Below are 27,443 nucleotides of genomic sequence, written 5' to 3'. Positions count from 1 at the left end.
TATATTGCAAATTTGCATGTTTTAACGTGGCAAGGCTTAAATCCCGAATATATGAAATACACTTAAAAAACCATGCTTCGACACACTTAGCGGACTTCACCTATTTATACACCCGGACAGATATGTCTCGTCGGGTCCGCACATATATATCGCTGTCGGGGGTTTTGGGTAGTGGCTCATTGTAGAACCCGTCGATTATGATATCGCCGATATATACATATACTCTGCCTCTATGCTCCGATATATGTATATTTGCTGCCTCCGATAGTGTATTCCGATATATACACTATTTTCGCCTCCGATAGTGTATATTGCATATATGTATATGTTTTCTGCCTCAGATAGTGTATATTGGATATATATATATATATGTTTTCCACCTCTTTTAACTCTTCCGCCTCCTATACCTCTTCCGCATATATATATGTATTCCGCTTTTTAGCATCAGTGACATATATTACCCCCGATAGTTCTTCTTTGGCATCCATTGCTCCCGATAGTCTTTTTTTGGCATACATTGCTCCCGGTACTCCTGATATGCCTCCGATAGCTCTGTTTTGCTCCTCCAATGGCTCTGTTTGCTCCTCTTTGTTTTGCTCTTCCGATAGCTTTGTTTGTTCCTCTGATAGCTCCGTTTGCTCCTCCGATATGCTCTGTTTTGCCTCCTTTGGCTCCTCGAATATTGCCATATTGACATCAACGACAATCTATGTCAACAAGGGTGCCATCTTCTTAGATTTTATTTTTTACCGTGTCAAAGGCCACATGTTACTCCCTATGTGATGCAGTTCAATTTAAAAGTGATCTTCATGGCATTTGAGTTGTCCTGGGAACATCTAGGTAAAGAATTGTCCTTTTAAAGTGGCACATTCAATGTACAACTAGTTTCCAGATATTTCTAAGTGGGGCAACCCTCAAAAACTTCTATTCCCTTGATATGTGTAAGTAAGGGCACACATTTGGTATTCTTAACCCTTTCATTAAACCTGAAAATCTCAAAAATAGTCCACCCTTCAAAAATATAAAAGTAATGGGAGCGCCCTTGTAATTGATCTTAAGTAGAGACAAATAAAATATTCTGGAAGAATGTCTTAACCTCAAATCAACCATGTGTCTTGGAGAACTCATCCTTTGACGTTTTGACCAATCAAAATGCCTCTTGAAAAATGTGCCATGCTATTCATTCTTCAGCAATTATCACTATAATATTGACAAGTCTTCTTCAAAAAGTAGAGCACTTCCTCAAATGTGCTCATGATATATGACAAATCGCTCTCAAACATAGAGAAATATATCAAATTAAAGGAACATTCAAAGAAGAATGAGACATCCTCCTCTAACTCCAGCACTCAGATTATTCTACAAATTATGATTTTGGGGGAAAAATTGCCATTAAAATGAAAAAAATCACGATTTTCGCAACACTGCTACAAATAGAAGTGCTAACAAGCTTATGTGCACAACGTCAGACTTAGCCAAACTCAAACATAATAATCGATACAATATACAGTTAGTAGCGGCCAAAAGTGAAGCTTGCACCAATTTCAACACCCATTGACCTACTTTTGTGGTTCTTTGTTGGACATTGATATAATTATATTATCCCATGTTATCTATTACAAGTTACTCTCTTGTGTTATGGTCTGTATGTTTGAGAGTTAATCCTTAAATTCTATAAAGTATATAATCCATGAGAACTCTAAAACCATTGAAAATGTATATCAATCTACGCAAACAATAACAAATGGCCAAGATCAAACATATGACTAAACGATATTTTGGTATGCTAGTGTATTGCATCCTCTCGTTTCAGACGTTTCAATTCAAATTCCTTATTTTTTAATTCTTCCTTGGAATATGCCTGCCAAAAGAACTACAGAGTACATATTTTATAAAATCTAAAAGCATTGAAAACAATTGTACCAATCAAAAGGAATAGCAATATATGACAAGCTGAAATACAAGAGTGAACCATCATTCACCATGCTAAATGGCATGTATTTCTCTTTAGAAAAATAATGGCTTCCATTCTCTGTTTGTATTTATCATGATCTCTCTTGTTCGACTTTGTTTAAATTGATCACTCACCCTACTTTATTGTATTTTACTGGAAACTTGGTCAATACGGATCATTATTCCCACAATTTTCTACTGTGTATATAGTAATCCAAATGAGTCTACATCTTAGGTACATGTCCAGTGATCTCCTCTCATACTTGCATGCATGTCCTCATGTGCTTCCGTGTGTGAGTATTTATTTACGTTATTGGTATTGTGCTCATATCATGGAGTGTGCACATAAAATGTGAGATAAGCATTATTAAAAGTACTCTGGCTTTGCCTTTACTAAAATATCAAGTATGCATATTACTGGCTTCTTGAACATGTAAATACCCACCTAAGCTGAAGTAATTCCAAAATCCGCCGCAAAACGTATGATATCCTTCCTAAAAGCACAAATAGATTGTTAATATTTCAATAACAAGTTATCAATGTAACAAACAATAGTTTTCAATGCAAAAGACCAATGATATCCTAGATAATCCATCTTAATATCCATTGAAAATCAATGCCAAAACTTCAAAACAGGGATAGAAGATTGTGAGATACAACTTTGGATTTTTGGGGTGATAAATCAAATTGAAGTTTCAGTAACTACAAAAACTCTTCAAGAAATAAATCCATAGCTGCAAACAACTATTAGCAGACATATGGGGATCCCCAAAACATTGAAGCCCTCTAGTTATGTGAAACCAGTACAATATGAAAATTGAAATGCACAGATGTTAACTAGCAATTGCCAAAAGCATAGAAAAATACAATTATATATATCCCAAATCCACAAAAACAAAAGTTATATGTACTCTATAAATGTTATGCAGGTATGCTAAGTCATCTTGCACATCTTTGGCAAACATAATGTGCATCAGTGTGAACTTGGAAAGCTAGAAAAACCAGTTTGAACACAGGTGACAACAAACTAGAACAAGTTTGACAACCTCATTCAGTTCATCTGATTGAGAAACGCGTTTGAACATGTGAAGAGCATGTGGCAGCTCTAATGGTGGCACTGGATCAAGTGGTCCTTCTGCTGGAATTCGCATGGTCATGCGTACTTGCCAACTGACAAAGACAGTTACATCCATACTAAAAAATTAAATTTACAAACTATCCAAAAACAATTCCAAAATCTTCATGTTTGCATCTAATAAGGCATGTATCCTCAAAACTACTTATTACAATGAGACATGTTTATTGCATTAAAAGTATATTATACTAAAAGTATGATTCACCCTTCTTGAAGAAATTGTTGGACTTGTATAAAAGAATAACATTGTATAAATAAGCTTTCAGGAATCTCATAAATTAGGATGCATTAGCAGCCCATGCATAAAGATTAAAATTTCAAATAACTTTGAACCTCAAACACTTACTTATATTTCTAGGTTTGCATCACTACCAAGTGGGTCACTCACACATCATTAAGGTACATCGCAAATTTTTTATATTGAAGCTGGAAAAAACATGGTAGCATGTTTCAGTGTGATTTTGAGACCTTACAAAATTCCTTGGCAAATGGAATAATCAAGTATGATGATATATGTTGTGAAATTTAGTTTGATATTTCTCAAGATTCTCCTCTTATAGGGATGGTGTTTGAATTCATGGTTAGAACATGTCACCACTCATACAAGAAGAAGAAGAAGAGAGACGAATGAAAATTGAAAGGTCAATCCCTTATCCTTCCTATTACACAAGCTCTCCTATATCTACTTGTATTTAGACTCTCATGGGGGTGCTTTGCTGGCCAGGAGAGGAGGATGGAAGGTGCCACAAACTACATTGTAGAGATCCTTGAAATCAAAACTGAAGAACCATTAGAAGTTGGTTTTACCATTTGGTTTTCCAAGGCAAACAATGTCTCTATTGTGTGTTATTGTTTTATGATGTCAACTTGTTTCTGTGTCAATAATAGAGAGCCTCTTCGATATAATTGGCCACCAGTGAATGATGGGATTGTAAATGTGAGGTATATGTAATGAAACATATGGATTTATTGCATTATTGGTTTTCAATGTCTAATAAAAAGTATAACTACTTTATTACAACCACTGTGGTGTGCATTTTTTGGTATAGTTTTAAAAACCAGAACCAGTCTTCAAACCAGCCACCTATCAAACCGGATTTCAAGGCATAACCAATCGAACCGAATTCAATGAATCAGTTTTTAAACAAATACATAAAATATTTAGTTTTTAAGGAAAAAAAGATAGAATCCAAACCTTTAGAAATAAAATATGCAATGTTTTCTCATTTATATACCAAGGGTGAATATAGCAAAATGGCACTGAGTGCAATACATATAAGCAACAAAATATAGAATCAATGAGGCTCTAAATGGCCTCTAGAGTCCAAAAACCATGCTACAAGTTACTGGGTCACTGGCCTACTACAAATCACTGATCAACATGATCACTCATCAAATTCATCACTACTACTAAAAATGGGATAATCAGCAAGAGCTACATAAAAATCATCTACTCAGACTTCTCAGGTTCCTCAACTTTATAACATGGTAAAAAAACATAACACACCTTGTTAGTTTTTGTAGCTTGGACAGGGGTTCTAGTCTCTATCAGTGTCTATAAGGCTAATGAACACAGGAGGATAAATATCTCCAAGACCCATAAAAAGTTTGTAAGGAAAATGTCTTAATTAGATTAATTATCTAGTTTTCAATTATTTTCCTAAGTCTAATTTAGGAAAAGTGGTTAATTAAATCTGATTAATTGAGACAAATTGATTTTGCTCTAGTGACTTCTAGAAAAGTCATGAGAAGGGGTCAAGATGATCTTAGCCATCGATTGGAGTTAGATTGTGGTCGTTGATTCATCAACGAGAGATTTTAAGAGAAAATTGATGGGGCTTTAGAGATCACTCAGACACAACAAATTGTAGTGGCAGCAAGGGCATGGTGATAACGTGGAGGACACCAACAACAAGGTTTCAGCAGAGAAATTGAAGAGAGAATTTATGGAGAAATTCTTCACAGAGATTCCAATATTCCGAGAGAAGGACGAATCATTTCTCCAAAGGGAGGCTGAATCACCCAGTGTGAATTGCTGGTTTATCTAGTGCAAGTTGTTGGAGGCTTGATATCAGTGCTAGTTGTCAGATTGATCTTCTAAAGGCGGTGCGAGTGGGTTTATGGTGTTGGTGGAGGCAAAAGAATTCACAGGATTGATTTTCCAAAGGCAAAGCAAGCTCTAGGAGGAACTAGTGCACATTTCCAGTACCTGGTGCGAATTACTGGAGGAGGTGTGAGTTGCTTGGTAGAGACTGAATTTATTTGCAAAGGTTTGATATTGCCAGTAGGAGTAGAGAAAAATATTTGTTGGAGCTTTGCTAATGAGAGGCAAGCAGTGTATGTAATTCTCAATTGGCTAAAGATTTATTAAAGTATATACTATAAACCCTCGTCTACAGAACCAGTTTTCCCTTCGAGGTTCTTCCAGGGACTATTGTCCAAAATATCGGTGTCTAAATTTTGTGTGTGCATTATTTCTCAATTCCTGTTATTATTTGTGAAAATTGTAGTAGTGGTTTTATTAGTTATTTGTCGTGTTTAATTTCTGAAGACAAATAATATGCATAAGATAGAAGAATAATTTCCAATAGTTGCAATTAAGGAAATTTCACAGGCCTAACAAATGATTTCGGTTTCAGTCAAGGGTTCACCTCCTCGCCCATATAATATGGTGGGAAAAGCTTAACATGTCTAACCAATTATTTTGGTTTGAGTGAATAGTACTCTTAGCCCTCTATCAATAGAGGTACCTATATTCTATTGCAGCATTTTCTCAAACTGTTGTAATCCCAAAGGCATAATATAAGAACCATGTGAGGCATTGTACGCATCCTAGACCTTGTCTCATGTCAAGTCAGTTCGTTTTGGTCAAACCATGCCCAGTCCCTTTTGAGTTCATCTTTGGTTCCTTTTGTCTGAATAGGATTGGAGGACTCATGGTTTTACAAGAACCTTCCTCTTATAGGGGTGATCACCAATGTAGGGGCTGGTCCAACCCATATTTGACCTTTCAAGCCCTTTAGTCTTGGAATGTTGGACTTTTGTGGGGTGTGAAAGTCAATTTAACCCACCTATGTGGTAAAAAACAATTACAATAAAATAATGTTTTGTCATGAGATCAACTTAGTCTCCAACATCATTGTGGATGACAAGTCAAGATATTATTATTTTAATGCAAGGAGAAACTAACCATTAGCAATGAGAATATAAATTGCTATCTCCTCCTCCCATTTGAGGTCGTTGATTGTGAGATCATTTTTGATGTCATAATACAAAGAAACCATTTGTGAAAATACCCTCTTGTGTATTGAGTTGATCTTATATGCTTTTTCTCCATGATATTTTGTAGGTATACTTCAGCTATCACAAGACTATCATAGTGATCATTCACAAACAGTCACATTTAACGGGAAATCAAGGCCCGATCCTTCACATCACACTTTGCTAGTTGCCAAAAATACACTTTTTCAAGTCTTGGACATGGCCCTCTAGGGGTAATCTTCATCAGAAATTATAGTTTTAAAAACCACCCGTTTGAACCAGTGATGACTCAAACTGGTCGGTCAGCTCCCGGCCTCCCTCAAACCGGTAGAAAATTTGGTTCATGGTTTGGTTGATACAGGTTAGGTACCAAATCGGCTGATTCGGTACCTAGTCAGTACCAACTATCATGAACTGACTGATCCTGACATAAACTAGACCAATCAACTCCAAGATCCATGTGTTGGGTTGTGGGACCTGCAATTAGTGGTTTGGAGTGCCTTCTAACATTAGGGGATTTTTGAGGTCTAAAATGGACCTCCTAAGGAAATTATGAAATAATAGTGTAAATAATAAAATAAGATTAGATTACATCATCAAATTTTAAAGGGAAAAAAAAAAAGACAAAACTATCTTTTCAACTTATCTCCGTATGGGTTTACTCAAATTTCGAGCAGAAACACTCGTTGGATGCAGAATTTGATTCCTCGCCCAAGGAGTACCCATGTTGCATATTTTCGATGGACCCTGCTACACGAAAAACGAGAAATACATGAAAAACATGATTGTAATCACGTTTTTTCATGTATTTCTCATTTTTTGTGTGGTGGGGTCCATCGAAAGTATGCAACATGGGTACTTCTTGGATGAAGAACTAAACTTTGCATCCAACAAGTACTCCCGCTCGAAAATTGAGAAAAAACTTAAGGAGATAAGTTGAAAATACGAGTTAAAAAAGTAGTTTTATTATATTATTATATTTTAATCTTTGTACTTTTTTACTCCAAAAATGGTGAATCATCCCCCATGGTTGACATCATCATCTTGAATCCTATTGGTTCTTATAAAGTTTATTTTTGTTGTACATTTTTCTTAGGAGGCCCATTTTAGACCTCAAAAATCCCCTAATGGGAAACCAAGGGTCGTTTCCCTCAAAAAACAACCCCTTTTAACCTATAAAAGGCACCCTCCCTTTCCATTTGCCTCCCATTTTGCTACTACTACTGCTATTGAGATTGTAGAGGAGCTTGAGGAGTCCTCAGACTCTAACCAGATGATGTTTATGTTGTTGATTTTCCACAGCACTCAAGAATACAATTTGGGTCTTAAAATCTCTGACACAAACACACTCAAGTGCCACAACACTTCTACTTTACACAGTGGAATAACAAACATCAGTGAATCAACTAGTGCACATGACAATTTTTAACTTTTTAAACCCACTAGTTATATTACAATCTAGAATACAATAGTCTCAAGACTCCAATACTAGGGATCTTGGCCCTTATATATAGCCTTGATACAAGGACACAACTAGGACTTGGTGTCAACTACTATGACCACCAATCTACCCTGAACAAGACATACTTGACCTACTTGTTGATGTGGTGCCCGGCAACCCTTTCAGTCCACGTACCTTGAACACATATGGCAGGTCCTCTTGCCTTCCCCTCTAATGATCACTGCAACTGCATATTCAGCTGCCCAACCTGCCACTATCAATGATCACAGCTCCTTTTGTGTCACTGAACTTTGGCTCAAGAATCTAGCCACTAGTAGCCCTCCTGCTCCATTAGTATGACTATTCATTGGGTCTTCACAATCTGCCCTCTTATCACTAAAGTTTTCCCATCTGCAACTCTGGAACTAGGGCTCCATTGATCTGCCTCCTAACAGCTCATTAGTCGTTCAATGATATTGATCATTGTACATGAGGAATTCTAGTCACTGCATACTGCGTACAACAATCTTTGTTCGCAACTTCTTTTGTGAACAGAACTCAACCTTCCAAATTTGCCCACTTGTCAATATCCTGGCTGCTCTAGAATGTTGCACCTAGGGCACATAAATTTGCCCTACCTCTTTGACACATCAGTTGCTTCTATCACTCTTCTTGGGGCTTATAAATATGCCCACACATAGTCACTCCTTGACTAATCTAGGGCTTCTTATACACTGACCTCTCACTTCCTCAAAATTACACAAATCTAGGGCACCAAATCATTGTTGCTCATGACCTATGAGCCAACTGAAGCAGAGAACTTTAAGATATGCAGAAATTATATATAAATATTTTATTAAAGAGATGAAATTACAGATGATGAATGTTTACAGTGGGTTGTCTGGCTTATATACCGCCATGGGCACCCTTTAGGAAAGGGCATGATCTTATGATCGTGCCCTTTCATCTAACTAAACCTAAATTAAATAATAAACCTAAAATTAACTAATTTTTTTACATAACATTGCCTTCCTCTCGAAAGAATGCTTTGTCCTCAAAGCATACGTAACAACGGATGTTGTTGACAAAATGCTTCATTCTCCCAAGAAGCTTCTTCTTCGGGCAAGTCCTTCCACTTGATCAGATATTCCTTGATAGTACGATAACGAAGCTTTCTTTCTCTAGTAGACAAAATACCTTCTGGTTCTAAAATGACTCTTCCCTCATCATCTAGGGATGGAAGTGTTGTTTGTGCTGTTTGATTGTTACCCAGTGCCCTTTTAAGGCAAGATACGTGGAAGACGTTGTGAACACGACTTGTCTCTAGAAGGCTTAAACCATACGCAACTTGGCTAATCTTTTTGTTGATCTGATAAGGTCCATAAAACTTTGGTGCCAATTTGTTTTTTCCTTTTTGTATTAAGGATAATTGTTTGTATGGTTGGAGCTTAACAAATACCCATTCTCCAACTTCAAACTCTCTTTCGGTTCTGTTACGGTCTGCTTGTTGCTTCATACGATACCTTGCATTATTCAGGTTTTCTTTTAATATTTGGACGATTTTTTGGGTTTCTTCTAATTGATCTTTAACAGCAGGTAGATTTGTTTGGACAATAGCTAGATCTTTCCATTTCGGGGGTTCATATCCATATAGGGCTTGAAATGCCGTCATTTTTGCTGGTGTATGATAGGTGGAGTTATACCACCATTCAGCAAGGTGTAACCATTGAGCCCATTTATTTTGTTTTCCTGTAGCGTAGCAACGTAGGTAGGCCTCCAAACATTTATTGACAACTTCTGTTTGGCCATCTGTTTGCGGGTGATAAGCGGAACTCATATTTAGGTAAGTTTCTATATGGTTGAACAATTCCTTCCAGAAATTACCTTTGAACTTGGCATCTCTATCACTTACAATGACTTTTGGAAAACCGTGTAACTTATATATATTTTTGCAAAATATTTCAGCAATTTCTTTTGTTGAGTATGACTTCTTTATTGCCATAAAGTGAGCATATTTGGTGAGTCTGTCGACTACTACGAAAATCTTGTCCTTGCCTTCAGATACTGCTAATCCTTCGATAAAGTCCATTGAGATTTCTTCCTACTTTTGGTTTGGAATGTTTAAGGGGTGAAGTAATCTTGGTGTCGTAATATTTTCGCTTTTATTCCTTTGACATATGTCACACTCTGCTACATACTTCTGAATATCACGATTCATTCCCTTCCAAAAGAAGGATTGACGTGCATTGTAGTAAGTCTTAAAGAATCCTACGTGTCCAGCTGACGGTGAGTCATGTAATTCCTTGAGTATCTTAAACTTAAACTTGGAATTTGTATTTAGATATATTCTTCCCTTATACCATAGGATATCATTCTTCCACTCAAATTTTGAGTTATTGGGAAGGTTATTGATTATCGTTGTTACTTCTGGATCCTTGGCATACTCACTTTGAATTTCGTTAAGCCACTCAGGAACAACAACCGACATTGCAAGTAGTGTTGGTTCTTCATCTTTCCTGGATAAGGCATCTACTACTACATTGTCTTTACCTCTTTTATGTAGTATTTCCAAGTCAAAAGCGACAATTTTTTCAATCCATTTTTGTTGTTCTTCGGAAAGTGTTTTTTGTTGAAGGAGATGTTGGAGACTGTTATGGTCTGTTCGAATAGAAAACTTACTTCCCAAAAGATATTGGCTCCACTTAGCTAGTGCGTGCATGATAGCGAGCATTTCTTTGTTGTATGTGGATTTGAGGCGTTCTCTTTTATTGAGCGTCCTACTTTCAAAAGCTATTGGATGTCCTTGTTGCATTAGTGTTGCACCTATACCGAATCCGGAAGCATCACATTCAATGATAAATGGTTTAGAAAAATCTGGTGTTGCTAATACGGGAGCATTAGACATAATTTCTTTTAAATTTTCAAAACACCTTCCTGCTTCCTCATCCCATAGAAATGAATTCTTCTTTAAAAGATTTGTTAGAGGTGCAGTTATATGTGCATAGTTTTTAATAAACCTTCGGTAATATCCCGTCAAACCTAAGAACCCTCTTAGTTTGGATATATTAACAGGTTTGGTCCATTCTTTTATAGCTTTGATTTTGTTAGGGTCCACCTTTACACCTTCATGGGATATAATGTGTCCAAGGTATTCTACTTCTTCCTTTCTGAAGGTGCATTTGGATTTTTTTGCGTAAAATTGATGTTCTTTAAGTAGTGTAAGAACCTTATCCAAATGTTGCAAGTGCTCCTTCCAAGTCTTACTGTAAATTAGAATATCGTCAAAGAATACTAACACAAACTTTCTGAGATGTGGGCAAAACAATTCATTCATAGTTGCTTGAAACGTTGCTAGTGCATTGGTTAATCCAAACGGCATTACTTTAAATTCATAATGACCTTCGTATGTTCGAAATGCGGTTTTTGGTATGTCTTCTAATCTTATTCTAATTTGATAGTAACCTGATCTTAGGTCCAATTTTGAGAAATACCTTGCGCCATGCAGCTCATCCAACATTTCGTCAATAAAGGGGATTGGAAACTTGTTTTTAATTGTTATTTTGTTTAATCCCCTATAGTCGATACATAGCCTAAATGACCCATCTTTCTTCCTTACCAACACCACTGGAGCAGCGTAAGGACTTTTACTTTTCGAGATGATTCCACACCTTAAGAGGTCTTGGATTAATCTCTCGATTTCTGTTTTTTGGTGATGTGGATATCGGTATGGCTTGATGTTAACCGGGTCTGATCCTGCCTTGACTTCTATTGTATGCTCAATTTCCCTATTAGGCGGCATCTTTAGAGGTAGGTCTTGAAATACTTCTTCATGTTTCCTAATTAGTTCTTGTACCTCTAGTGACTCTTCACTGGTCATACTTGCAGATAACATTTCTAACTGATGACATTGTACTACATAAGCAGGTGCTCCTCTTTGAATCATCTTCATCATCTGAGATGATGGTACAATTTGATTTTCTGGTGCTTGGAATCCGTGTAGTTTGTACTTCTGACCTCCCCATTTGAATTTTATCAATTGTACTTGGTGGTTAGCGGCATAAGTACCTAAGGTTCGTAACCATTGGACACCTAAGACTACATCTACTCCTCCTAATGGTACTGTGAAAAACGAAGACTCTAAATTGAAGTCTTGAATTTGCAATTTAACCTTATGACATTTCCCCACCTTTTCAATCCTCTTACCGTCTGCTACCATTACCTTCATGCTTGGTAAGGGAAATGAAAAAATATTGAGTCTCTTGGCCATGGTTGCATCCAAAAAATTGTGTGTGCTACCAGAGTCAATGAGAACGACCCCGCTGTTCTTCTTAATGTGTCCCTTTAACTTTAGAGTCTGAGGTTGTGATATACCTGTCATAGCTGATAACGACACTTGCGGAATACTTTCGTCATCTAATTCTGGTGAGAATTCTGGGGCATCTCGTGTTTCTTCTATGTCAGAATCTTCACTATTTGAATCATTGGTTGCTTCACAATTATATAGGTTTTTTGGTTCTTTTCCTTTAGCACACCTATGTTTGGGATCCCACTTTTCACCATAGCGCTTGCATTTACCCTCCTTTATCCTTTGCGCTTCCACATTAGATTTTTCATCTTCACGACGATGTGGTGGAACATATCTTGTATTTTTTGCGTCCGCATACTGAGGTGTTCTTCGTCTTGAATATGTTTTTTCGGCTTTTGACCAAAATATTTGTTCGAATTTCTTTTCGTCTTGCTACTTCTATTGATGAAATGTCATGCATCTCAAGTTCTACTTGTAAATGGGTTTTAAGTCCCGAGATGTATGACTGAATTAAACGAGATTATGATAACCCAGGCACTCGAGTTACTAAAGTCTCCCATTCTTGAGTGTATGCATCCATACTTCCTTTTTGTCGTAATTTGATGAGTTTTGAAAAGAACTCTTCTTCTTTTACACCTTGAAATCTTTTAAAAAAAGCATCTTTAAATTTTCTCCAGCTAATGACGTGTGTTGTTTTTTTCCACCACATATACCAGTTATATGCTTCTCCTTCCATTTTCATGGATGCATGTCTGAGCTTTTCGTCATCGTCAGTGATGTCATATATCTAAAAGTATTCTTCTGCTTTATTTATCCATGCAACATTGTTTTTTCGTTTCCATCGAATTTAGGCATCTCAACCTTTGCTCTCTTCTGGTATGTGGCTAATGGTTGAGCAAAAAGAGGGTGTTGATTAGTAAGGGTATCCCAAAGTTGCTTGTTTGTAAAGGCCGTGTTACTTGCTTCTTGGTGGGGTGTCGCTGATTTTCTTGGGGATTCAACCTTTTCATGAGAATCTATTGACTTTGTTGAATCTAATGAGAGGTGTTCTTGATTCTCTTCACTTTCTTTTAATAGCTCTTCGAGTGTACAATTCGACCTTTTACACAGAAGTCTCAGCATTGTTAAAGCATCTCTGATGTTTACTTCTGTTTGGACATGTTGACTTTCCATCTTTATCTCTATTCGATTTGTCGTATCTTGAAGATTTTTGATTTTGTTTGCTTGCTCCCCAAGCTTGCTCTCGACTTCATTTAATCCAAGGTTGCACGAAACGGGGAAACGAGTACGAGTTTCGGAAACGGGAAGCGATACGAAACGCGACCTCCCCAAATTTTGGAAACGGGGAAATGCGAATATATATATATATATTAGGACATTTAAGAAATATGTGCAATCATAAAGCATATATGATACATTCTAATTTATTACATTATGATAAAACTGTCAATTGTCAATGCATAAACTATAAGTATCTAAATTTGCATCACATTTACTCATGAATAATCACATAATGAAAATAGAAATATCCAAAATCAGCCACGAGAAATTTCTAATTTCTTGTCTCATGCTTGATTGAGAGTCTCCTCCTACATAGTCGAACAACCTTAATGCTCTTGATTAAATACAAGTTTCATACCCTAGTACCCTACATTCTCTTAATTATTGGGAGTCTCCCTGCATAGAGGGCTTGGTTCTCTTGATTAAATACAAGTTCCATACCCTAGTACATGATAAAATCCAATGGAAACATTGCAATCCCCCCAATCCTGAAATCCTGAAAAACGGAAAAGTCTGCTGGATTTTGAGTGAGATCTAAAATTCTACTTTCTCCATATGAAATCCAATGAGGGCGAAACCACTCTCAAACATCCTGAGTCATTTCATGGTAATGTTAAAAATTTAAGTAAAAGGATGAAAATGAAAAATAAAGGAGAATATCACTTTTACTTTAAGAATTTAACATTACCATGAACTGCATATCAACACTAGGGCAAAAGTTCACTTTTATAACTTTAGACAAGCATCTGGAAGCAACTAGAAGTCACTAGGCTAACGTAAGAATAGATTAGAAAACAAATAAAATAAAATAAAACACAAGTAAATGTTGAAACGTGGGTCATACGGCCCTGAAACGCATTTCAGGCCGTACTGGCCACGTAAACGTGGCAGTACGGCCTTAAACGCGTTTCAGGGCCGTACCAAACGCGTTTCAGCGTTTCGTACCCGTTTCCGTACGGAAACGCCCTTCTGCCCCACGTTTCCTGCAACATAGATTTAATCTTTTACTAACCTCGTCGTGGTTGTTATTTATCTTATGCTCTGTGTCAACCAATTTTTTCTGGAAATCCGCCATTGTCATTGTCGACATTGAGCGGGTTTGCAGGGGCGTGTATTTATCTGCCAGCGTAAGGGTTTTTTTTTAAATTAAATTTAATTGAATTAATAATATTTTTTTTAATTATAAATTATAATAATTATAATTTATAATTATTAACCTTATATATATATATATATATATATCAATTAAAGTTATAATATAACTTATAATTAAATTATATATATATCTATATATATATATATATATATATATATATATATTATATATAAATTAAATATGATATACATATAATTAAATCACATTATAATTATGTTATATATATCATTAACTTCTGAACACGTCAATTAACGGAACCCTTTGACTTATTCAAAAATTTATATCGAATATCACCGCAGGCTGGCTACGGTCGATGGTGGGTGTATGGGACGGACGCAGCGGGGACGGGGACGGGGACGCGGACAGCAATGGTAGTGGAGAACTATGGGCAGCGAACGGACAACTGTAGACCGAGAACGAACTGCTCCGATACCAGATGAAGCAGAGAACTTTAAGATATGCAGAAATTATATATAAATATTTTATTAAAGAGATGAAATTACAGATGATGAATGTTTATAGTGGGTTGTCTGGCTTATATACCGCCATGGGCACCCTTTAGGAAAGGGCATGATCTTATGATCGTGCCCTTTCGTCTAACTAAACCTAAATTAAATAATAAACCTAAAATTAACTAATTTTTTTACATAACACCAACCTTCAAAAACCAACACTTTCTCTACTCCTTCAGATCTCATCACTATGCAACAACCTAAGCAAATACGACACTATTTAGGAACATATATGCAACAAAACTCTGCGTCCAACTCCTGAGGTATTGCGACCTCTAGTCTCAGGTCGGTACCAACATATATGTGTCACCTATCAGGGTCTCAACCCTTTGTCTTTAGCATAGAAACACAGTGTGACTGAGGATGCTTTGAAGCAGCGCTAACTACGACACAACCTGTTGTCCAAGATCCTCTTGGACAGATTGTCCTTACTCATCCACTTCGGCACTTTTCTTATCTTGATTCTACCTTTCGCTGGCCCTATTCCTCATGCCACATCATTCTTCTCTTTTGCCCTAAATCTCACACACTTGTACACAGGTCTCGGCCTCCCTAATCTTCAAATCAAAAACCAGAGATATGCCCATAAATGTGCGGCCTTATCACAAGGTTAAGCTATGATCTCTAAGAGTCCCATCCCTTTCTCTCGCACAGAATCCAACGCATACATGACTAACTTTGGGGCAGAGACTTAAGGGTTGTAACCTCACAGAAATGGCCCTAACTAGGGCTCAGCCATTACATAGAAGGAAACCTCTTATCCATGTGTAGATCTACCTTCCTTGAGGCACAAAAACACAAAGAAACCTTCCTCTTCTTGGTGTAGAAACTCGACCATCACAAACCCTTCATGCTCCTCTCTCTGTCCTCCTAAAGGTCTACAGCATCCTAAGGTACTCGGACCTCCTCATTTGCAGCGTCACATATTCTCACCATGCTCGAGCTTGGAAAATAAATAAATAAAAGCACTACTCCAAAAGGCAAAATGGAATGTCAATCTGTTATTGAAAGAGTTGATCTACATTACTATGGAAAAGGTTGAAATGCTTTAAGATTGTTGAATCATTAATGCCTATGGTCTTCTTCAAAGTCAAAATCCTAGATATATATACTCTAGGTGTTGTACTTGATCCTTGATGGCAGCTGAGAAAACAAATCAAAAAAAAACCTTGACTATTGCAGACAATTCGAAAAGAGACCCACATTTTCTCTTCGTTCAATGTGAAATTAGTAGTACATATATTATGGAGAGATCGGAATTGAGGGACTTGTGCAGGTGGAGATACAGGGCCATGCTTGGCAATCCACTATTGTTAATGTTGATTTGATTAGCATACAATTCATTAAGAATAATTATAGGATACATCATTGACCTTGTTGACATGTGGGGTGATGGAATTGTCGGAAGAAATCGTGATTTTGAATTGACCTAGGAGAGGGGCTTCTAATGGGATACAGACTCGATAAAGATGTTTATATGAGCACTTATCTAGAAAATGAGAAGACAGGGTGCATGACAGACTCGATGGTGTATATCGACAACACAACGTTGATTTATTAACCTATGAATCTATACCTTTCAGGTTTATATCGAGTTTCACTATACCCTCCATCAAAAAAGAAATTACAAAGAGGCATCATCGGTAATCAGGGTCTAAGTCCCATTTTCGATCAATGTATGGGAAATTCTGAGAGGCGAGACCTGTTTGACGCACCTAGAGTATACATGGGGTCTTCCAATGGGAATTATAAATGATGGCTATGGACGCGGCTAGAGGATCGATCACTATTGTCCCTTGGAGGTTTAGAATCGGGCATATATGAATGGAAGCATGATAGAATCGAGACCATTTTCATACTATATTTTTTTTCGAATCTCTCTCTACAGTTACAAGATGGTGGAGTCATTACATCGTCGAGCACTCTGTGCAAAGATTGATTTGTCGTTATATTTTTTGTGATACTCAAATGCCAAGAAAATGCGTTACAAACTAAAATTGTAAGCTACTTAGTCGTTGTAGGCTAGGTGACAAGGACGCCAACAGTGACAGAATTGCATTGATTTGTATATATCAGATGTTATGATATGAACACCATGTAGGTGTTGATTAGCCTAGATGGTACCATTCAATCAACATTAAAAATACTATAGTGATGCCGCAGAAGCGTTTTTAATATATTGGTCCCATGCCCAACGTTCATAATATGCATGACAACGTTCGTTTGGTGATTAATATGATGGTGTGTTATTTCTCAATGTGTTGGTAGTGATATCGAAATTGACATATGCAATTAGGCGACATAAATATTATTTTTGCACTATATATATGTATATATTGATAGACTTTGTGGCATTCAACATATACAGCGTGACAAAATTATAGTGAAGTGTCATATCTATTGATTTTGGGTAGCACTGGATGTGCTCTAGCTCCGAAATTTTGTGGAGGAGCTAGAACACATGAGATCTCCAGAACCCAAAAATCGTTTGGAGAAATTCCACCTGGGTGAGGAGTTATTAAAATAATTAATATTTTTAATGGGTTTCCAAGTCTAAACTTAGGAAAATAAAAATATGAATGTGTATTAATAAAAATATGGTTGAGAAGGTTCTAAGTGATGAGGATCAAGCCTGTTTTAATCTTAGCCGTTGATTAGAGATTAGATCACGGTCGTTGATTCATCAACAGGAAAAGTATAAGAGGAGGCTTGAGGGTCAGTTGGAGATACACTGAATTGATCAAAGAGTTCGATTTTTCTAGGGCGAGGTTTGCTGAGAAAATCAAGCTAGTGATTTGAGTTGCAGTGAGGGGCAGTTCGACAGAGGGACTTCAGTCCAAGGCCGAAGAATACATAGCAGAGAGGCAGAGCAACACCAGGAGAGACAGCGCAGCTCCAAAGAGGGTGACGCAGAGGCCAGAGAGGCTGATGCAGGTGACGCAGAAGCTAGAAGGGCTGACGCAAGCCCTTAGAGGCAGCGCTAGGGTTTGTCTGTGGGGTGGAGAGAGAGCACTTCAGCAAATAGACTTTCTGAGCAAGGGAGGCTCACTGAGACACCAACGCAGCTCCTAGAGGAGGTGACGCAATTCCAGCGCAGAGCTTGGAGCATCCATCGTTGTTGAACACTAGCAATAGCAGTGGTTATCTGTGGGGTTTGATCATCCAGTTATTTGATTGCCAAAATATCTGTCTCTGGATAGAGGTACTTCTGCCAAGGTTATTCTCTGTTGGGTGAGCCGCATTTGGCACCCTAGTTGTATTCAAGAATCTACTTAATAATACAAATCCTCTATATGTTGCACCTGTTTTCCCGCATTGGGTTTTTCCAAGGACAATTGTCCAAAAATAACGGTATCCCTTGTGTGATTGTCTCAGTTTATTTCAGTTCATGATCTGTATGTACGTGTAGGCTACAAGAGTGTTTTTCATCGATGTTTATGTAATTAAATAGCTTGTTAATGCAAAGAACAAGTAGGAGATGTTAAACCAGTGATTGTAGTACGGGTTTCTGATGTGTAGATTCAGAAATTTTCATAAGATCGTTATGGTCGTGTCCAACTAAAAGAAAAGAAAAAATGGATCCTGTGAAACCGTTTGTGGGTCAGGTGCCCAAGCACATGACAGAGTCCCAACTCGTCTCGTTATTTGAGGAAGTAGGTATAGAAAACGTTGAGGAAGTCAACATTATCAAAGACAAGTTCACCAAGGCGTCAAGAGGATGTTACTTTATAATATGCCTAGCAAAACAAGAAGCAAACAAGGCCATCACTTTATTTCATAATAAACGGACCCTACTAGGGGCATCCAGTCCAATGTAAGTCAAATATGCAAAAGGTCAGTTGGAAAGAATAGAGCATAAACTTTTTATTGGGATGCTTCCAAAGGTTGTTACAGATGCTGAAGTGACTACATTTTTGGCCAACTATGGGACTGTAAAGAATTGCAAATTTTGCAAGGATCTCAGCAAACAAGTAAAGTTGGATGTGCTTTTTTTTAAGTACGAGACAAGGGATCAAGTTGTGGCTGCTCCCGAAGCTGTAAATGGAAAACACAAAATGGAGGGTTCTGTTGACACTGAATCTTCATGATTGGGGAATTTGTAAAATAAATAAATCAGGAATGTGAACAGTCATCGGAAGATGAACTGAACAATCACTCCTAATGTATAAAACAATAACATACCTATGGAATAATCAGAAGAATCAGTTTTTTCTGCCTTTGGAGAGTTACTACCTGGCCTGACATGGTATCAGAGCCAGTCCTAAGAATAGTCGTAACTCCCTTCATCTTTGCCACTGCCTCTGTCCAGAAATGATGTTGCACTGCACTACTCTGCCTCTGTCGCTGCCCAGAAATGATGATGCACTGCACTGCTCTGCCTCTGTCGCTGCCCAGAGATGTGTTGGACCCAACGCTCATGGTTGTTAACGTTCTCTCACCTAACGCTCTCACCATTCTGAGAGATTCCATGCGCAGTTGGACTGTTGAACGCTGCCTGATCCAGCGTTTTCATCCATCGTTGAACGCTTCCTGATCCAAGGTTTTTCATCCTCTTACCAGTTGGAAAAAATTTTGAGACGTGGAATCCAGATTTTGGTGCCATTCCGGTGATGCAAATCTCCATCGTGGAGGGCGCAGCTGGACTGTTGAACGCTGCCTGATAAGAGTGTGGTATCATCGTTCTGAATGCGCAGTGCATTAAAGCTGGTAACGGTGTTTTGTTTATGTTTTGAACGCGCTGTTTGTGTTTGCCTTGAACGCTGTTTACCTTGGACGGTGTTTGTATAAGCTCCTATGTGTCTGCCACCCATCGCCATAAAAAAAATTTGAAGAATATGTAAATAGCAAGATAGTTGCGGTTTATAGTTTCAATAGCAATATGTCCAATGAATGTTACGAAACATAAAATCATTCCCATTGACAAAAATGTGTAAATAAAGCTGGGACGAGCTGGAGCTCTGTGCAGCACCATTTGAATTTGTTCGGTAACATACCACTGCTTAAGCATACACAGCGAATACTAGATCATTGCAATCCCAACGAGGATAAATATGGAGTTTATGATCTTCAAAACCCATATTATGCAAGTCCTGTACTGATTGCTCCTCATGGTAATGGCCGATGTTGAAGGCGGTATTCAAAATCTGGAGTTTAAATCTCCAGAAGATGATATCTCCCGTCAATGATATCCGCTTGTTGTCAGCCGGAGGCATTGAAGCTCACCCTGTTACACGGTTCCTTGAAAGAGCGTTACAGAGGAACGCAGCTTTTGATCTGAACGTGCCACCTAATCTGGAGGCATTGAAGCTTCCTTAAAGGAAGAAACGACAAATCGACGATAGGATAAGTCTCAAGGAATTGTTTACGCATAAGTGATTTTCGTTCCGGCCATAACCTATAAATCTGAAGAACGAACCTGAGATGCCCGACATTGCATCCGCTCAACACTGGATTTGTTACTCACTGGCCTCTGGGCTCTTAACCCAGAGAGTGAACGTGGCCACCTACTTAATGGAGCTGAATAGCATTTACATTGAAGTTTGAGCCGGGACAGAACCAATCCTAATCACCGTCTTGGTAGTCCACAATGTCCGTGGATACGTGTTGAATTCAAAGTATTGTGCAGTTTATATCATTCAAAGTGTTTGTTGAATTCAAAGTATTGCGCAGTTTATATCATTCAAAGCCTTTGTTGAATTCAAAGGTTTTATATATCATTCAAAACATAGTAGTATTGCACAGTTTTTTTTTACCATGAAGAAAATATAGTGCATGAGGTTGTAACGTAAGGAAGTTTTCTTTTCAGCAGAAGTATTTTTTTTTACAGAATGCATTCAATCATCTCTATGGTAGGAATAGTTCTCACTGGCAAGGAGAACTATCCTGAATGGTCCAGGATGATAAAACACACCCTCATCTTCAATGAGTTGTGGAAGGGAGTGTGTGGCGGAGAAGGAGACAATGACCCAGTACAGCCTACATCAGACAAAGAGCTCGTCATTTGGGATAAAAAGAACAGCAAAGCATATGCATTAATCGCAGCATCTGTAAATGAAGTAAGTCGCCATATTTCATCATATTCAACTGCCTTTGAAGCTTTACAAAAGCTCAAAGAACTCTATGACTCACATTCTGCACTTGAAGTTGTTCAGCTCATGATTAAACTCTTCACTCTTGAACTGAAAAATAATGATCCTCTTGCTCTTGCATCTGAAGTAAAATCCATAATGCATGACATCAAATCCACTAAGGTTGAGCCGGATATCCCTCTTATTGCTTTTCTCAAGGTACTCTATCCTACTTACTCCAATTATCTTGAGTCTTTACAAGCAAATGGAAATCTTAAAGATATAACCTTTGACTCTCTTGTGAAAAAGTTTGCTGAAAGAGAGAAAGCCTTTGGAAAGAAGACAGTCCCTGAATCTTCTGAAGAGACTGTTTGCCTTGCTCATAAAGAAAAGCATCCTGCTCAAGATTCTACAAGAGGAAGAGGTGGACGAAGAGGAAGAGGTGGACGAAGAGGAAGAGGAAGATACTTCAGAGGCAGGAGGCGCAGACATTCTCAAGGAGAAAAAGCAGATCTGCATTGCATTCGCTGCAAACGAAATGGATCACATGATGTTTCTACATGCAAGCTACCATGGGACAAAATTGAGCAGAAAAGAAACCAGCAGAAAGGTAAAACTGATGATACAGACAAAGGTAAAGCACCTGAATCCGCTCACTATATTGAGGCACAATGTAACATTGGAGTAAATGAAGATTTGTTTAATGCTTCACTTGCTTCTTCGAAAAATGATTGGTTGCTTGATTCAGGAGCAACCTGTCATATGACTCATAGGAAAGATTTTTTTGAAGATTTCACTGACAATGTTGATGGAGCAGTATACTTTGCAGATCAGTCAAAAATCAAGCCATCAGGGCCTGGCACAATCAGGCTTAAACTGCCTGGTCTTCCAGACTTTCTTCTGGATCATGTTCTATATCTCCCACAGCTCAAGAGAAACTTGTTGTCCTTGCTCCACATCCGCCAGCAAGATCACTCCATTCATATGTTTGATGGCAAGCTTGAGGTAAGAAAAGCATCTGACCACTCACTTGTCATGAGGGGAATAGAAGAAGAAAGGCTTCTCAAACTGCAAGGAACCTCTGCTCATGCACAACATTTCTCATATATTTCTCATCATGAAGAAGGTACACTTCCATCAAGTTTATTATGGCATGCTAGATTTGGACATTTAAACTATGACAGTCTCCGCTTATTGAAGAAAAATGGTGTTGCCGGTTTGCCTACAATTCCTAGGAAACATAAGCAATGTGATGCTTGCATTCTAGGAAAGCATAGCAAACAGTCTTTTCATGATTCACATTCAAGAGCACATAGGAAGCTTGAACTCATTCATTCAGATTTATGTGGTCCAATGCCTGATCCTTCTGCAAATGGAAATAAATATATCATGACATTTATTGATGATTACACCAGAATGTGTTGGGTTTACTTATTGAAGAACAAATCTGATGCTTTTCAAACATTCAAGAATTTTTTGAAATGGATTGAAAATGATGCACAATCTCATATTGGGTCTATTCGCACTGATAATGAAAAAGAATATACATCAAATGAATTTGAAAACTATCTTCGCCAACATGGGATCAAACATCAAACAACTGTACCTTATAATCCCCAACAGAATGGTGTAGCAGAAAGAATGAATAGAACAATTTTGAATATGATACGATCCATGCTTTTCTTCAAAAATGTAAAGATAATGTTTTGGGTTGATGCTGTTCTATGTGCTGCATATATAAAGAATAGATGTCCATCTAATGCTATAAGAAACAAGACTCCTTATGAATTGTGGTATGGACATGTTCCTTCGGTAAAACATCTCAGGATCTTTGGTTCCACCTGTTATGCTTTGATACCAAAGGTACATAGAAACAAACTTGGTGCTAGAAGTCATAAGTGTATCTTCCTGGGGTATTCAAACACCTCTAAAGCATACCGCCTCTATGATGAAGTAAATTAAAAGTTTGTTGTATCTAGAGATGTCATTTTTCTTGAATCATCCAAATCTGAAAATGTTGTTGAGCGGCAACTTGATCGCTTGGATAGATTCGCAAAAACGAAATCATTTCAAGAATTTGATAATCAGATTCCACATCTTGAAGGGGGGATTCCTATACTAGAACAACATGTGGAATCTTCTTCTGAAGAACAATCTCCCCTGCATGAAACTCCAACAACGGATGATGCTTTAAGTGATGTAATTGATAGAATTGGGAGACTCAATCTTGATTCAGTCCCAACTCAATCAACAAAGCAGCCTGGACCATCTCAAAAAGGTCCCCCAAAATGGCTGACAAAGACACTTGAAAGTGTTCATCCTGATGAAATTGGAAAAACAGGAACCAGAAATTCAAACCGACAAAATGGAGGTGATGTAGATGACTCTAATTCACCTGTTGATATGGATGTTACTTATGATTGTGAATTGAACTTGTCTACAGATTTTGAACCAACTTCCTTCAAAGAAGTTGCTTCTCATGATGAATGGAAAGAAGCGATGAAAAAGGAGTATGATGCCCTCATAAAGAATGGCACTTGGAAGCTGGTTGATCCTCCATTTGGAACCAAACCAATTGGCTGCAAGTGGGTCTACAAGAACAAATACAAAGCTGATGGCTCACTTGACAAGCACAAAGCTAGGCTTGTGGCAAAAGGTTTTGCACAGAAGGAAGGGGTCAATTATGAGGAAACTTTTGCCCCCACAGCAAAATGGGCCACCATCCGGACACTCTTTGCACTAGCAGCTCAGAACGGTTGGAAAGTCCATCAAATGGATGTAAAAACTGCATTCTTGAATGGAGATCTAAAAGAGAATGTTTTTATGTCCCAGCCTGAAGGATTTGCTGTGAAAGGACATGAACAAAAAGTATGGAAACTTGTGAAGTCCTTGTATGGCCTCAAACAAGCACCGCGAGCCTGGTATGAAAAACTAACTGAGCATCTTCTGAAACTCAACTTCAATCATTTTGATCTTGATGATGCAACTTTATTTGTCAAGAAAGTTGGCAAAACAGTTGTGTATCTTGTGGTATATGTAGATGATCTTTTAATGACAGGGAACAATGAAAGCTGCATTGCATCCATAAAGAAGGAATTAGGGAAAAGTTTTGAAATGACTGATTTGGGCTATGTTCATTACTATCTTGGCATTGAAGTAACCCAACATCCAAAATCCATATTTCTTTCTCAAAAGAAATACATTGGAGATTTGTTATATAGATTTGGCATGACAGAGTGCAATCCTCTTTCTACTCCAATGGAACAAAACTTAAAGCTCACATCTATTGAAGGAAAGGAATTTGAGGATGCAACAAAGTATAGACAGCTTGTAGGAAGTCTCATCTACCTCACTACTACCAAACCAGACATTTCATTTACTGTTGGAATCCTCTCCAGGTTCATGCAAAAGCCTTGTGAGGGACATTGGTCTGCTGCAAAAAGAGTTCTAAGGTACTTGAAGGGAACTCAAGACCTTGGAATCAAGTATACACAGGTGGACGACTTCAGCTTGATTGGATACTCTGATTCAGACTTCGATGGAGACAAAGAAACTGGGGTATCTACTTCAGGATATGCTATGAGTCTTGGATCAGGAGTTGTCTCCTGGAGATCACGCAAACAATCAGTTCCAGCAAATTCCACAACTGAAGCAGAATACGTGGCAGCAGCTGAAGCAATGAAAGAAATTGTGTGGCTCAGGAAAATTCTTGAATATTTGCAGGTAAAACAAGTACAATCAACTCCACTCATGATTGATAACACCTCTGCAATAAAGTTGGCCAAGAATCCAAAGTTCCATGATCGAACAAAGCATATCAATACTAAATATCATCTGATTCGACATCATGTTGAGGCCAAAACAATCCATCTTCGTCATTGTTCCACAAATGAGCAAATTGCAGACATCTTCACCAAAGCACTTGGAAAGGAAAAGCTTGAACGATTCAGAATGATGCTTGGACTCACCAACATCCCTTTAGATTAAGGGGGGGAATGTTGACACCTAATCTTCATGATTGGGGAATTTGTAATATAAATAAATCAGGAATGTGAACAGTCATCGGAAGATGAACTGAACAATCACTCCTAATGTATAAAACAATAACATACCTATGGAATAATCAGACGAATCAGTTTTTTCTGCCTTTGGAGAGTTACTACCTGGCCTGACAGGTTCAAGTCGATCGTTGGTTGTAAAATGGGCAAATACTAAAAATGAGAGACAAGAGCGAAGGGCTCAAAAAGCTTAATCCCAACATCCTAACACACCTAATGCGGACCCTGGACAACAACCTTCTTTGTTTGGCGCTATGCCAATGGGATATATGCCACCTTTTTCATACAATGACTATGGATACCAGGCTCCTGGGACATATGGGCTCATGCAATATCCTTTAGCTACTTTGCCAAATCAGCCTGCTTTACAAAATATGGTGGTTGTTATCAATCCAGCTAACACTTTGCCTGGTGCTACCCCCAATATTGTCACTAGTATGACACATGCTAACTTTGTTGCAATGCCATCAGCAGGATATATGAACTATATATTTTTTCATTTATCACATTCCGCAAGAGTTTGGTGATCAAGAACTATCTAATGCTTTTTCATCCTTTGGAAAATTCATAAGTGCAAAGGTTTTTGTTGACAATGCTACTAGTGTCAGCAAATGCTTTCGATTTTGGAGTTATGACAACGTTGCAACTGCACAAGCTGCTATCAATGTGATGAATGGATTTTAGTTAAGTGGAAAGAAGCTAAAGGTCCAACATAAGTGAGACAACAAACAAAACAAGCCCTATTGAACTTATATTAATCAACATACGAAGAGGAGGTTGAGGATGTTGTTAATTTTCAAACTATGATTGTTGCATTTAAGGATGTGATAGTTTTGTGCACCATTTATCTTCAAGGTTAAAATGGCATGATATACGATATTGGAAGGGGAATTTAAAGATTATGCATGCATATATAGGTGGCTCCAAAGCCATCATGTGACAAAGGTGGGAAGCAGTCGCTCCCTTTGAAGATGATTGAAGTCTTGAAAATCATTGATATCATTTGTGCCCATGCTTGATTAGTATTTGAAACCTCGAATTGATATTGAAAGGTTAATTTGAAAGATGCATGGAAGGGTTTTCTCTTGGAAGATTCAAAATGCTCTGAGATGATCTCCTCAAATACACAATTAGTTTGAGCTTATGTGTATCAAGATTGGAGGAGGAGCATGATTCACAATGGTTGGGATTTCCGCATGAACGTAACCAGAGTATGATCGTTTTATGGGAGATGGAGAACATTGCAGGGAAAATGTTAGGACAAATTTTTGTTGTTAGGCAGATTGGATAGTGGAAAAAATTGGAGCGTGTGATCATTATAACCCCTTTCCATTAATGTCAAAGGGGGAGGTAAGCAACGTAATGAAGGACAAGAAGGAAGAGGATCATTGTGTTGCCATCAATGCCAAAGGGGGAGATTGATGGCATTAGTGTCATTGATGGCAAAGGAGCAGCACAAGACCAGCAAAGGCATAGGAGCAGCACAAGACCAACAAAGGCATAGGAGCAACAAGGTATGCTAGATGTTGCATGTGTTGTTATGGTTGCAAAGAAGCGAGTTATGCTTGGTATGCTTGATGACAGCAGAACAAAGGAGCAGCAAACACCTAGATGGCTTGACAAAACATTGATGCTTGCAAGTTTTGTGTATAAGGCTGACTTGAATAATGGTTTGTTGAAGAAAATTTTTGTGATGCAAGGCAAGACTCCATGACAACAAAGCCAAGGCAAGGTTGTTGAGACAACAACATGAAGATTATTTTGATGCATTAATGGCAAATATTGTTATTGATCATGAGGAATGAATGCTCAACTCTATAGTCATATGTTATTCCTATAATGTTATATGATGTTGGCATTATGTTGATGTGTTTGTTCATTATATGTGGATGAAAATGATATTGGGTGGAACATTTATTTTTTGGTGTTCTAATATTCAAAATATGAAGAGTTTGGAGACGAATGAGTGGAAGGCAAAGAGTCAAGCATGTTCACTTCATCTTCTTATGTGGGATACAAAAAACCATCAAACTATCTTTATACAAGATGTGATTTTGGAAGAAAAAAGAGGTTAGAGAGTTGGAGAATGTGTGAGAGTTGATTGACGTATTATGCATTAGTTACCTGGCACATATGAAGCTTATATGAAGCAGATTTGAAGGGAAAAAAAGGCAGAAATGAAGATGGGGATATGCAGAATTTATGACCAGGTAAACGAGCACATTATTGTTTATTGTTTATATCAGGGGATTGTAGTCTCCTTTCAAGTTGT

At 37.8% G+C, this 27,443-nt stretch overlaps 1 protein-coding gene and 1 pseudogene across 6 annotated transcripts in view; one reads left to right on the top strand and one right to left on the bottom strand.

Moving 5' to 3' along the window:
- LOC149232931 (diacylglycerol kinase 5-like) overlaps positions 1-27,443 on the bottom strand; it is a 249,309-nt gene that overhangs the window by 143,961 nt on the left and 77,905 nt on the right. For all 6 annotated transcript variants that reach the window (XM_089379561.1, XM_089379558.1, XM_089379560.1 and 3 more), the window contains 2 exons: positions 3,000-3,123; positions 2,399-2,447 (listed from right to left, as the gene is read on the bottom strand). In XM_089379561.1, coding sequence (XP_089235687.1) covers positions 2,399-2,447; positions 3,000-3,123 — 173 coding nt within the window. The remainder of the gene's footprint in view (positions 1-2,398; positions 2,448-2,999; positions 3,124-27,443) is intronic.
- LOC149232932 (RNA-binding protein BRN1 pseudogene) lies at positions 18,621-25,698 on the top strand (annotated as a pseudogene).

This window comes from Pinus tabuliformis, chromosome J (genome assembly GCF_031772625.1).
Source record: "Pinus tabuliformis cultivar Carrire ecotype Pingquan chromosome J, CPIR1, whole genome shotgun sequence".
Lineage (NCBI taxonomy): Eukaryota > Viridiplantae > Streptophyta > Pinopsida > Pinales > Pinaceae > Pinus > Pinus tabuliformis.
Note: the sequence above shows the minus strand (reverse complement) of the source record. Positions and strands in the feature narration are given on the sequence as shown.